General features: G+C 52.1%; 1 protein-coding gene across 2 annotated transcripts in view; it reads left to right on the top strand.

Moving 5' to 3' along the window:
* Nucleotides 1–3,268: 3,268 nt before the first annotated feature.
* Nucleotides 3,269–13,935, top strand: part of ACSS2 (acyl-CoA synthetase short chain family member 2) — a 33,455-nt gene continuing 22,788 nt past the window's right edge. For both annotated transcript variants that reach the window (XM_054391837.1, XM_054391836.1), the window contains exon 1: nt 3,269–3,372. In XM_054391837.1, the coding sequence (XP_054247812.1) occupies nt 3,284–3,372 (89 nt within the window). In that variant the 5' untranslated portion in view covers nt 3,269–3,283. The remainder of the gene's footprint in view (nt 3,373–13,935) is intronic.

Below are 13,935 nucleotides of genomic sequence, written 5' to 3'. Positions count from 1 at the left end.
ACTCCCTGATCATTAGCATCTCCCTTATGAAGAGAGACTGAGAGCCCTGGGGCTGTTTAGTCTGGAGAAGGTTGAGAGGGAATCTGATCAATGTGTATTAATATCTGAGGGGTGGGTGTCAAGTGGAGGGGGCCAGGCTCTTTTGGGTGGTGCACAGTAATAAGACAAGGAACAATAGGTGCAAATTTAAACATAGAAATTTTCACCTCAACCTGAGGAGAAACTACTTTCCAGTGAGGGTGACAGAGCACTAGAGCAGGCTGACCAGGGAGGTTGTGGAGTCTCCTTCTCTGGAGACTTTCAAAGCCAGCCTGGATGCATTCCTGTGCAGACTACCCTGGGTGATCCTGCTCTGGCAGGGGGATTGGGCTTGGTGATCTCTTGCAGGCCCCTTCCAACCTCTAACATTCTGTGATTCTGTGACTGAGTTTTCTGCTTTGCAGGTGCATTGTGAGAGGTCATGCAACTGCTCCCCATCAAGCAGCTTCCTGGGCCACAGCTGTGGACAGTTGAAGCACAACAACAAAATCTCCTGGCTGCTGCAGCCTGTATTGGGCAGTGCTGAGTGGAGGATGTCTGATAGGACATGGTGCTGCCCTGGCCTCATGGCTCAGTATGTCCTGCCCACAGCAGGAACCAGTTGCTGGAGAGAAATCATGCTGTCACTGAGTCTGGTGGAGAATTTCAGCTAGACAAATCACTGAGAGCAAAAGGCCAATGAGAAGGAAAGCAGAGGGTGCCTCCCAGCTCTGCAAGCCACATCTTTGTTGGCTCTGGGGCACCTGTCCTGTGACTGGCAGAGTGACAAAGCCCTTTCTCAGCAGTGGGATGAATTTCAGGCCCCTGACTGGCATATAGGGGTGGGGGAGGGGAGCAGAAGATTTGTCAGCAAGCTGCTCAGCCCTGCACCCTGGAGACAGAGGCTGCTAAAACTAAGGGTTGGCAATTTAAAATTGAAAAATTTTCCATGTGAGGTGGCTTCTGAAGGACTTTTAGATTTGCTGGGTTTGTCCTGCTTCTCAGGAGAGGATTAGTGTGATTTCCAGTTGGGGTTGTTAAATGATATGCCAAGTGTACCCCAAAGCTCAGGGGGCTGTGTCTGGGCCATGACTCCAAGGGGAGTGCTGGAGGAGTACAACTCCCATAGCTCCTGGGGAGTTTTAAAAACATTCATGCCCAATAGCCCAGCCTCAGTGAGACTTTTTCCTCTAAAAATGTCTTCTTGTGATAGGGAACATGATGGTAACCACAGTGCTGACTGGTGCAGGGAAATACCTTGTGGGATTTGGCTATATCTGTACTGTGTCTGCCCACAGAGCAAGCCTGGGTCTGGGGACTGGTGGTCCTAGGCTGAAAGTCCAACAGGGAATGTGCCAGACCTCTGCTCTCCAGCCTGAGGAATACTGTGCCAAGCTCAAGGTTATGGTTTTTTATCTCTTGAGCGCTCTTTGGCTTCAGCCCAAACCAGCACAGAAATTGCCAATGGCTCCAGAACAAGTAGCAATCTGGACACAGGAGAGCTTCTCTCAGAGAGGTGATGTTCCCCAGTGCAGAAGAGACTTTCAACGTTTCAGCAGCTACCTCAGCAATGCCATCAGGGCAACCCAGCTCAGCACAGCAAACATCAAGGATTGAGCTGATAGTGAGGCTGCTGTCAGAGATACCACCACAGGCAGCTCCTGCTTCTAAGGACAGAGACTCATGGAATCACACTGGTCCCTTGGGTCCAACCTTCTGCTCCAACCTTGCCTGGTTGAATTTTTGCTGTGCCCAAGCGCTGAGCCCCTGTGGTTGTTCTGATCCCCTGTTCCAGCATTTTACTGCCTTCTTGGTGAAAAAAAAGGGCTTACTGTCTCACTAACTACACAAAACCTGTATCATTTTTGCAGGGGGAAAGGTGCTCAGTGAACTGGAGTGGCTCATTTCACTCACCCAGCCAGTGAGTGCTGGGCAAGTGGAGTGTCATGAACCAAAACGAAGATTGTTTTCTGCAGGGAGCCATGGGCTGGTGAAGGAGGATCTCACCCATGACAGCTGCCTGGCCGTGGTGAGGATATTGCTGATGGGGGAGACATGGCTGAAGGGGCAGCAAAGTCAGCGGGGGAACGCTGCTGTATCGGGGAACGCTGCTGCTGCTGCTGGGTGGACGTGGGCTGAGGGGAACAGCGCTGCTGGAGGAGCTGACAGGGGCCATGGCTGACAGGGGGAGGCACCACTGGCGGGGTGAGAGGCGTGACATGGCTGAGGGGGGAAACCACGGACATCAGGGACAACTATGGGTGACAGGCGGACAGCGCTGTCGGGAAGGGCATGGCTGACAGGGGAACATGGCAGATCCGGGGGGGAAACAGCTGATGGGGAGTCGCCACTAATGGGGGTGACAGGGGGACACGACTGACAGAAGTGAGGCGGCTGAGGGGCTGCTAGCACCCGGGAGAGGCCAGGGCTGACAGAAGGGACACTGCAGCCGGGGGTGGGGAAAGATGGCTGCCGGGGGGGCACGGCTGACAGGGTGACATGGCTGACACGGTGACATGGCTGACAGCACCGCCCCGCCGCCGCCGGCCCCCTGCGGCCCGGCCCTGCCCCGGCCCCGGCTCCGCGAGCCGCGGCGCGGCGGACGGCCCGGCTCTGGCGCTGCGGGGCGGTGCTGCCCTCCGCATCGCCTCCCGCCGCCGTGAGGGCGTTCCGCTGCCATCCCCGCCCCCGGCTCCGCGCCGCTTTGAAGCGGGCTCGGCGGCCGCCCACCCGCCCAGAGCTGCCGGCGCCCAGCCATGGTGCTGCCCGAGGAGCAGGCCCAGCTGTACCGGCCGCGGCCCGAGCTGCTGCCGGCGGCCCATGTCCCCTCGCTCGCTCACTACCAGCGTCTCTACCAGCGCTCCGTGGAGGAGCCGCACGGTGAGGGCCGCTGACGGGAGCCCCCTCCTTGCCCACTGCCCCCGGGCAGGGCCGCGGCGGGGCCGGGGAGGCTGATGCGGAGCGGTTCCTCCGGGGGGCTGCTGGCAGGAAGCGGGACTGGGGGTGCCGGGTGGGCAGGAGGGGGTGGCAGGGTGTTGGGGCCGTGGTGAACCCCACGGGCGTGGGGTGCAGGACTGGAGGGGCTGCCTCTCTTGCTCCTTAAAGCATTGCCTTCCTCATCCCTTCTCAGTCATGAGCTCTGGCCGTTACCTTTGCAGAGTTTTGGGGTGACATTGCTAAAGAGTTTTACTGGAAGACTCAGCCCACGGGACCCTTTCTGAAGTACAACTTCGATGTGACCAAGGGGAAGATCTTCATTGAGTGGATGAAAGGGGCGACCACCAACATCTGCTACAATCTCCTGGACAGAAATGTCAATGAGAAGCAGCTTGGGGACAAAATTGCTTTCTACTGGTAAATTTCTGGTTTTCTTATGATGTAGAAAGCATGAAAATGTCATGCTAAAATGTACAAAGAGTGTTGATTTGTCAGGAAGGAATGAAAAGCCATGCAGATGTGGTGCTGAGGGACATGGTTTAGTGGGACTCAATGATTTTAAAGGTCTCTCCTAACCTAAATAGCTCTGTGATTTGTACTGAGGTGAATTGAAACATGGTAAAAACTGAGAGGCTCTAATGTTTACATAGCACAGCAGGTGTTTGCTTTCTCTGCATTTGAGAGGAGCTGCTGAGAGAGCTTCTCAGCCCTTTCTGGGATGCCCTGGAGTAGCTCAGCACAGCAGTGTAGAGCTCCTGGCTTCTCGCTCTGCCTTTGCAGTTGTACCTGCTAAAAACAGCAGCCAGATGACATTGAGGCAGGTGCCACAATTCCCTAGTGAAGGAGGTGGCAGAAGAAGGGAGACATGGGCTGAGGAAGAGTCAACATCCAACAGCAAAAGCTGAAAAAAAACCCCAAGATCTCTTGTCTTCATGTTTTGTAGGTATGGCAAGTTTCCTCTCTTGTGGCAGAAAGGTTCTCCCAAAACCTGAGCTTGTGTGTCGATTCCTTGCTCTTGAGGGTGTATATTTTCCATGATGCCTTCAGCAAGGTTGGCTTCTGTCTGTTACCTCTGGGAAGAAAAATTAACTTCCTGGCCTGTCTGAAGGATGTTTGTGTTTTTATTGCCAGAGTAGTTCCTGCTAAAAGCCACGTGAAGCTTGAAATTTTCCTATCAATGCAAATTATGTTTCCCTGGTGATGGTTGAGCTCCAGAACTTACGCTCCCCTGAGGAACTGGCTCAGCTGCCCCCACAGCTGTGTCCCCAGACTGGGCACAGTGCCTTGCCCACCTGTGTTCTGCTGTTTCCCATGATCTGGCATTTCTGTTGCGTGGCTGTGACTGTATGTGGCGGTACAGAAGCACAGGTAGATGTCCCACTTGTGAGGGTTACAGTAACTGGTTGGGTTATGGTGATTCCCTGCAGCACAGTGGTGGATAACTCTGCTGCTTTGAGTGATTTTGTGCAGTCACCTGGTGACTAGGGGCTACCCCACTGCAGGAAGGAACATGTTTATACTGGTGTAGTTCTGCTGTGACTGTAAAACTGGATTCATAGTAAAGTTTCAAGCCATGGAGCTGCTGCTTCAGTAGAAGAATTATCACTTACTGCCTAATAAATAATCACAGTGATAAGAGACAGGTGAAATGTGGGAAGTATTTACTTCCCTGCTAGGCAAATACGTTCTCTAACTCACTCAGCTGTAAAATGACTGCAGCTTCTGAATGAAAACTCCTTTGTAAACTGGCTCAGGTGAAGGTGTGCCAGCAAGCAGAGCCATTTGGCAGGCCAGAGCTGGCAGCTGCACTGGGCTTTGTGGAGGGAGTGGGTTCATCGTTGTGCTTGCACAGAAATCTTTGGGTGACAGCTAAGCAGCAGCCTACAGCTTGCATTTGGGCTTGGTGCAGGCTTCTCTTAGTTATTCTAGCAGCCTTCACAGGGCTATTTGTGAGCAAAACTTGGAGTGGGCATCCAAATGGTGGGTGTCTGGCAGTCATGGTGTTCAGTGCTGGAAACTAAGGTGTCTCTTCCTCCTTAGGAAACAGGTTTTTTTCCTGACAATTTTGGGATAAACTCTTCTAGCATGGTCCTGTCACAAGTGAGTGACCTGGCCCTGGGCTGTCTGGAGCTGTCAGCTGGGAATGTTGGTGGGAGGGGTGGAAGGGGCATGCTGTGTGTGGTGCTGACTTGTGGCACTGAGGTCCTGAGGAAGTGAGGCTAAGGGTTGTGACTTGTCAAGTCACTCTTGCAGGAGCATGGCCCCAGCTCTCTGGACACCTGCCTTCAGGAAAAAAATGAGATTGCTGCTGCCTTGTCCTTTCACATTTTTGTGTTTAACACTATAGAATGAGCCTGCTTCCCTCAAACACTTGAGACTTGTCACACTGCAGGAAAGGTCAGAAAAGAAATGAGAGCCTCTGAAAGCTGAAGAGGATTCCTGGGAAGATCTTGAATTTTCTTTGGATACCTTGTCCACTTGCTTCTGAGAAAGTTTATAGCCTGTGAGATGGGAAAAGATGCTGAGCTTAAACCAAGGTGCTGGTGACTGCCCAGCTCTGAGAGCTTTGTCTGTGGTCTTTACTTTTGGAGAACAGAAATTAGGAAAAGGAAAATAATACTTGAAGGCATTACTGGTGTCTCTGAGGTGTGTCCTGACAAAGTTCAGAGCTGCTGTGTGGCTCTTACTGTGGCTGTCTCTGGTTTTGTATGGACTCAAAGGAGCAGCAGTCTGCATCTGTTACGACCGAGCTGCTCTGAAGGTTCCTAACACCACACTGCCCAACTTGGCTCCACTCAGAGGGTCTGATCCCAAGCCATATGGAATTGCTCTTTCAGCACAAAGGGCAGTACAAGGGATTGCTTCATGCTGTGGAGCTTGTGACCTTCACAGTTATGGTGTCATCCTCTTGGTGCTGTGAGGGCTGTAGCTCAGAATGATCCCGGTGAGCTTGCATCTTCCCTGTGGCCTGTTTCACTCTGCTACCTCTTGCTGCTCCTGAACGTTGCAACTATTCCTCTTTCTGCTGATTTTTTGATTCCTCTTTTTCTGTATGATGTTGCCGATGTGGCCTAAAAAGGAACAGTAGCTCCAGGAAATGTTTCTGTTGAAGGGTTGCACTCAAGAGTGAAATCTGTTTCATAAATGCATGGAGAGGCTGAAGTTGCTAATAGTGGTTGCTGTGCAGGTAGGTGCCTACCAGGGCTTCCCTGGGCCTTGCAGGCAACGTAGAATCATAGAATTGTCAGGGTTAGAAGGGACCTCAAGGATCATGGCAAGCCCATGGCAGGGGGTTTGGTACTAGATGGTCTTTTAGGTCCCTTCCAACCTTATGATTCCATGATCATCTAGTTCCAACCCCCTGCCGTGGGCAGGGACATCTCGCGCTGGATCAGGTTGCTCAGAGCCCCATCCAGCCTGGCCTTAAAAACTTCCAGGGATGCACTGGACAAAGTCACTGGGACACGAGGGTAGCTGCAGGGGACTTGAAGCAGTGCTGAGGACTTTGTCTCTGGTGGGTATTGTTAACAAGAGCAGGAGCACAGCGTGCCCTCGCCGTGCTGCCGCCATACCTGCCCTGCATGGACAAACCCTTACTGCTGTGCTGAAGTGCCTGGGAATAATCATCTCAGGTAAACATCAGCCTGGGCAGCTTGGGGAGGTAAAAGTGTAACCAAGGAGAGTTAAAAAAGACCATCAGCTCTTACAGAACTCCCTTCAGTTGAAGGTACCTGGGTGAAGCCTGCTCTGTAACCTGTGCATAGCTGAAGCACTAAGTTACAGAATCCCAGCATGGTAGGGGTTAGAAGGGACCTCTGGGGATCATCTGTTCCAAGCCTCCTGCCAAAAGACAGAGGCACCCACAGCAGGTTTCTCAGGATCACGATGTCCAAGTGGGTCTGGAATCTCTCCAGAGAAGGAGGCTCCAAAGCCTCTCTGGGCAGCCTGCTCCAGAGCCCTGGCACCCTCACAGTAAAGAAGACTTTTCTCACGTTTAGACAGAACCTCCTGGGCTCCAATTTGTGCCCGTTCCTGACCAGAGTCTGGCCTCATCCTTCAGTTACTGCTCAGCGCTGAGAAGATCCCTTCTCAGGCTGCTCTTCTCCAGGCTCAACAACCCCAGGGCTCTCAGCCTTTCCTCCTCACAGAGATGCTCCAGGCCCCTCAGCATCTCTGTAGCCTCTGTTGGACTCTCTCCAGTAGTTCTGTCTCTCTTGAACTGGGGAGCCCAGAACTGGACACAAAACTCCATGTGTGGCATCACTAGGACAGAGTAGAGGGGGAGGAGAACCTCTCTCCCTCAGGCTGCTGGTCACACTCTTCTTACTGCACCCCAGGAGACCATTTGCCTTCCTGACCAGAAAAGCATGCTGCTGCCTCTTACCTTTATTTTTTCCCTCAAGTCAATCACTCCAGCTGCAGTCCTGGTGGTGCCTGGTGGGACCAGGGGCAGGAGGTAGAGCTTTGCACACTGTTTTTAGCCTTCCAGTAGCCAAGGTGTGTGAGCTTAGCAGGGTGCTGCTGCTTTCTGCCATCTTTGGGAGACAATGTCAATTTTCTGCTTTCTTACACTTGCACAGGAAAGAACACATCTGGAACAGAGAAACAAAGATAGTGAAGGCTGCCAGGGCTTGCTGGGGCTTTGCTTAAACAAAGAAATAGTTCCCCATGGTTCCCATCCTGGGCTTAGAACAAACATGATGTGCAAAGATGAAATGCAGAAGGTTTGCTGTTTGGATTTTTTAAATGTAATAAAGGATTGAAGGGATTGTTGCTGTGAGATTTCTTCCAATAAAGCTTTCTGAAAGGAGAAAGCCAACAACTCTAGAGCATGTCAATAAAAAAAAAAAAACCACAAACCAAGCAACCCAAAACCAAAACCACCACCAAAATAGATCCAGAGCACTTCTGGAGGTAGATTTTTGACAGCAGCCTTCCAGAGAGGATCCAGATTGTCAAGTCTAAATGTTCAGTCTAAATGTCCTGCTGGGGCCAAATGGGAAGAGATGGACAAAGAATGAACCAATCTTTGTTCACTGGTGCCCAGTGACAGGACAAGGGGTTACAGGCACAAACTTGAACATCAGAAGTTCCATCTAAACATGAGGAGGAACTTCCTGAATTTAAGGGTGATGGAGCCCTGCAACAGGCTGCCCAGAGAGGTTGTGGAGTCTCCATCTCTAGAGACACTCCAAACCCACCTGGATATGGTCCTGTGTGACCTTCTCTAGGTGAATCTGCCTTGGCAAGGGGATTGGACTCAATGATCTCTGGAGGTCCCTTCCAACCCCTGTGATTCTGTGAACCAGCCTGGTCCTGGTGGGTTGCTGGTTGCACCTCAGTCTGGTGGTTGTTCCTGGCCATGGAGTTGCTTCATTCTGGGGTGGCACATCCCAGAATCAAAAATGAGCCAGGTGAAGCAGTTTCCTTTCTGTTGTAAAGGTCTGGATCTCTTCTGTTTGCTAACAGAAACCTCCCCATGGCAGTGGGGTTGGAGCTAGATGTTCTTTAAGGTCCCTTCCAACCCAAACCATTCTCTGGAAATAATCTGGCCTTAAGCTGCTGAGAACAAAGTGTTTGGTCTGCATCATGCAGATCAGCACTGTTTGGTTTTTCTCTTCAGGTCCTTTCTCAGGTACCAGTGTGTTGTGTGCACAGATGCTGGAGCTGTTGTCATCCTGACTTTCAGATGTGCTCAACTGGAGCCAGCTCCTGCACCTCGCAGTCAGCTCTGCTGCTCCCACTGCCTTCAGGACCTTGGAGTGTCCTGTGCCAAAGTGACTCATCACTTCTTTGGCAAATCATTCAGGAAGTTACCATACTTCCAGTGAAGCAGCCCCTTTCAACACTGCTCTGGTAGTGAAAGCACAGCCTGAAATCACACACTTTGTTTAAAGAACAAAAAAGATTAACCATTTGGAAGGTTGCTTTCACTGCTATGCTTGCAGGAGAGTAGCCTGCAGGCACCCTGAGCAGTCAGAGCTGTGCTGCAGGTGCTAGCAAAGAGCCTTACTCAATGCTGCTGCTCCTCCCCCATCACTGCTGGGGAGGGATTACTTCTGTAGGAGAATCTGACTAAGCTCTACAGCAGTGGGAAATGTTATGGAAAAGTTGCCCTGTGCTTAGTTTCTGCTCGCAGCAGCTCCTTTCCCTGGTGGAAATTAGCCACGGGAAAAGGGGTGGCTCCTCCCTCAGCCCTGAAAATCAGCAAGGCTTCCTGGAGTCATCCTCAGCAATCCAAGTCCTAGAATCATAGAATTGTCAGGGTTGGAAGGGACCATCCAGTTCCAACCCCCCTGCCATGGGCAGGCACACTTCACACTAGATCAGCCACATCCAGCCTGGCCTTAAAAACCTCCAGGGATGAGGCTTCCACCACCTTCCATTGCATATGCTGAGAGGGGATTGATAGATTGGTGATCCTGGCAGACAGTAATTATTGTGGAAGCATTGCTGGACAGTATCCTGGCCTGTTTCTGGAAATCAGGCAGATTAGGGGCACCTAAAGTAGGTAATGAAAGACACTGAATGTCCCTGTAGATCTTGTGCCTTCCTTCAAGGGCAATGGTAGCTGTAACTTTCCATCAGTGTAGCTGTCTTCTAGTTGATTTTGTATGATCATGGAATTGTTTGGGTTGGAAGAAACATTTAAGATTATTGAGTCCAACCATTAACCCAGTGCTGCCAGGTTACCACTAAACCATGTCCCTCAGCACCACACCTGCACAGCTGTTAAACCCCTCCAGGGATGGAGACTCCACCACTGCCCTGGGCAGGCTGTTCCAGGCCTTAACAACCCTTTTGGGGAAGAAATTGTTCCTGATGTCCAACCTAAACCTCCCTGGTGCAACTTGAGGTCGTTTCCTCATGTCCTTTCTTCCAGCCTGGCATGGAATTTACAAAACTGGCTGCAGCTGCCTGAATGCTGTAGAGCATCTTGATGCCTGTGCCTCCAAGTGGGAACATTCTGCTCTGTGGGGCCCTCTCTGACTCTGAGCTATGTGGGTACTGCAAGAGTGAGAATACCAGTAGAAACCTGTTATTAAAACAAGGAGTAAAAGGAGTAGCTGCTGTAGCTCAGACACATCCAGGTCGTGTGCTTTCCTGATTTCTTGGATGGAATTCTCCTCTCCTGGTTCTGGGACAGTCACCACCCGGCGTGGTTAGTGCTGTGGCAGTGGTGCCAACAGCTGCTGTGCTCAGATGCTCAGAAATCAGTGCAAACTGGGCCAGGAGGGGCTCATAACTTCTCCTCAGGTGTAGCTCCCTGACTTGTCTTTGTTGGATGGAGTCTCCCTCTTCAGCTGTGGGCTGTTTAGAGCAAGGCCCTGCTAGACTCACAATTAACTGATTTTATCTAATCACTCTGACTGTGCTACTGTGGGCTTGGATGCAGAGGAGATATGAAGGTGGTGCTGTCCCAGGGCAGCATGGTGCTGCATGCTTAAGGATTTGGAGATTCTTGGTTTGGCCTGAGGGGCTGGAAAACACAGGGATCATGGTCTGAATCTCATTTCCAAAGGCTGGATGTGTGTGTGCTGAGACCTGGCATCTGCCACTTTTCTCCTGTGCTATCTTGAGGTGGTTCTGTCCCAAGTGCCTTTGTTGTGCTGAGCACTTGTGTGCTGCAGCCTGTGTCCTCTTTCTTACTGCTGAAATCTCTGAGATGGTTGCCAGGTGAATGGTCATGCCAAAGGGATGAAATCTGTGAGAGCTGCAAAATGCCTTCTTCAGGCAGGTCTGGTCCTGTCCTGTGGGCTTCCAGAAGTGTGGGCTGTGAGTCAGGGGTTTGGGTGCCAGGTTACTCAGACAGCTGGCAGGCATGGGGTCACTTGAAATTGTTTTTCCCTTCTGAGGGCTGTCTTGGAGGCAGGGTTGGACTCACCCTCACCAGGTATGCATGCTGGCTTCCTGGGAGATGCTGGGGGGTGTGGTTGGTTTGGTATTTTTGGGATCTCAAGCCCTGTTCCTGCTTTGCAGGGCTGACAAATGCTCTTCTGCACTGCCATGCAACGGGGGAAGGGGACAGGTCTTAAAGGATGGTGATCACTTGGTTACACAGTGCCTGTGGTCTCCTGAGCCCGTTTGGAAGCACTCCTGGACTTGTGTCTCCATGGGGTGCTCAGCATTATTGAAGATTAGCACTGGAAGTAGCTTTGACTGAGCTCAGGTGACCTGTGGGCAGAATGGGACTTTCCTCCTCTGTCAAGTGTGTAAAGGGAGAAGGCACTTGGGCAGCACTTGTGTGGCTGCTCTGTGGCTGAGCAGTCAGGAGAGGGGCTGTGGAAGCTCTCTTGGAGAACACAGCAGCCTTGAATCAGGGGAGAAGCTTTCATCTGGGTTGTGTTGGAGCTGTTTGCTCCCAGCCTCTTGCTCTGAAGCCTTGGCAGGGATCTATAAACACGAGGGAACATCCAGGAAGTGTTTGACCAGATAAGCTGGCTGTCTCTAAGTGCCCAGGATTAGGTGGCATGCACCCCAGAAGACTGCAGGAACCTGAATGTTAAGTTGCAGAGCTGCTGGCCAGGGTACACTGTGTGCCTGTGCCAAGGACCAGGAGGTTGCCAACCCCATTCTGGCAGGAGAGGGTAACAGAGGGGGTCATGGGAACCAGTAAATCAGACTTGCATCCCTAGTGATGCAGTGGAATGGGGTCACTGTGTGCAGGGACCAGTACAGTCTGCTGGGTAAAGCCTTGGAGCTGCTGTGAAGTCCTAGCTGGCAGACCTGCCAGAGTGCCAGGCAGGTGGCATGGAGTGCAGGGACCTGGCTGTTGTCACATCTCCTTCCTGAGGCTTCCCACTAAAGGTTGTTCAAGGAAGTAAGAGAAGCCTTTCTGTGGAGCTGGTTTAGCCTTACTGTTTGCTTCCTCACTGTTAATGCTCTCCTCAGGACCAGCAGCAGGCCCTGCAAGGATCAGTATAGAAACTGAGCTGCTGATGGTGGCCAGGCTCATTTGCCCTCCATTAACACCATGTCCTGTGGCTGCTCCTGGAGGTGAAACCCCAGACCCTGGTTCTCACCCAGCAGGTGATTCTGTGTTAGTTTACAAGAGGCTTTTTTTGGTTGAGCTGCTGTGAGCATCCCAGTGCTAAAGTGCAATTATGCTGTGTAAATGAGACCTGTGGTGGCTTTTACATTCTTACAAGGTCTTCCACCTGGGTTGGGGCAGTCTCAAAGACAAATCCAGGCTGGGTGATGAGTGAATTGAGAGCAGCCCCCTGGAGAAGGCCTTGGGGCTGCTGGTGGATGAAAAGCTGGAGATGAGCTGACACTGTGAGCTCACAGCCCAGAGCCAGCCCTGTCCTGGGCTGATCCCCAGCAGTGTGGGCAGCAGGGGCAGGGAGGGGATTCTGCCCCTCTGCTGTGCTCTGCTGAGATCCCACCTGCAGTGCTGGGGCAGCTCTGGAGTGCTCAGCACAACACAGACAGGGACCTGTTGGAGCAGGGCAAGAGAAGGCCACAGCAATGAGAGGGCTGGAAGCTCTCTGCTGTGAGACCAGGCTGGGAGAGTTGGGGTTGTTCAGCCTGGAGAAGGCTCCAGGGAGGCCTTCTGGTGGCCTTCCAGTAATTAAAGGGGGCCCACAGGAAAGATGAGGAGGGACTCTTCAGGAGGGAGGTCAGCAATTGGATGAGAGGTAGCAGTTTTGAACTGAAAGAAGAGAGATTTTTAGATTAAGTATTAGGAATTCTTCCCTGGGAGGGTGGTGAGACACTGGAATGGGTTGCCTGAGGAAATTGTGGGTGCCCCATCTCTGGAAGTGTTCAAGGCCAGGCTGGATGAGGCCTCGAGCAACCTGGGCCAGTGGGAGGTGTCCCTGCCCATAGCAGGGGGCTTGGAGCAAAATGATCTTTAAGGTCCCTTCCAACCCAAACCATTCTATGTTTCTCAGTATTTTTTCCTCATTCTGACAGAGGGCCTGGCTGGGTTGATTGAGCACAAGGGATTTTTCACTAATTCCTCTTACACCCCTGTCTTAAAGTGTTGCCTCATACCCTCTCCAAAGCCACTTTTCTGCCTGGTGCTGGGTGTGTGGTTGCACAAGAGCTGCCTGAGGGTGTAGCGAAGGCTGTGCCTGCACAGACAAAGAGCTCCTGGATTTTCTCACATCTCCGAAACCTGTCTCCTGTGACACTGTTGCAGACACCTCCAGGTGCTTTAAGAGTGGTTTGGTGACTGTGGGGAGGGGCAGCACTGTTTTGCAATGGCAGCTTGTTGTGAGTGTTGGCAGGAAGGCTGAAACTTGTGGTGGATAAAGGGAGTTCATGGACAGAGAGGATGGGGAACTCCTGTTGGTGAAAGATCAGAGCCTTCACTTTGCTCGTGGGACCAGAAAACCTGATTATTTGATTGCAGCTGTCTGAATGGCTTCTGTCTTCTCCTCTGGCACCCTGCTGTGTGTGCAGCAGAAGTGGGCAAGGACTCAGGTGGTGTCTGAGTAGTGGAGTCCACAGGGGGCAAAGTGATCAGAAAAGAGGTGTGAGTGGCTGCCTGTTCCAAGCACAGCCTTTTCCTTCTGGGTAGTTTGGTGTCCCTGGAGGACTTTCTGTGCCCAGAGCTGCTGGGCTGTAGTATTGATTGCCAGAGCTTTGACAAGATGGGGTGGAAGTTGAGGCAGAGGAAGTTCCATGGAAACAGGAGGAAGAATTATTTCCCTGTGAGGGTGACAGAAGACTGGAACAGGCTGCCCAGGGAAGTTGTGGAGTCTCCCTCTCTGGAGATATTCAAGACCTGCCTGGATGTGTTCCTGTGTGATCTGCTCTAGGTGATGCTGCTCTGCAGGGGGCTTGGACTGGATGAGCTTTGGAGGTCCCTCCCAGCCCCTGGCATTCTGTGATTCTGTAAAGACCTCTCAACTTCCACCAGCCTGGGCGTCTTGCCTTTTGCCCTGGGCCCTGCCCTGTGGCAGGGCTCTTGTGCAGGCTGGAGCAGGGTTTCAGTTCTCTGTTTGCACTTCTGCACTTGGCTGCTGGATGTTG

Source organism: Indicator indicator, chromosome 24, assembly GCF_027791375.1.
Source record: "Indicator indicator isolate 239-I01 chromosome 24, UM_Iind_1.1, whole genome shotgun sequence".
In the NCBI taxonomy this organism is placed as follows: Eukaryota; Metazoa; Chordata; class Aves; order Piciformes; family Indicatoridae; genus Indicator; species Indicator indicator.
The sequence above is the reverse complement of the archived record's forward strand: the minus strand, read 5'-3'. Positions and strand labels throughout refer to the sequence as shown.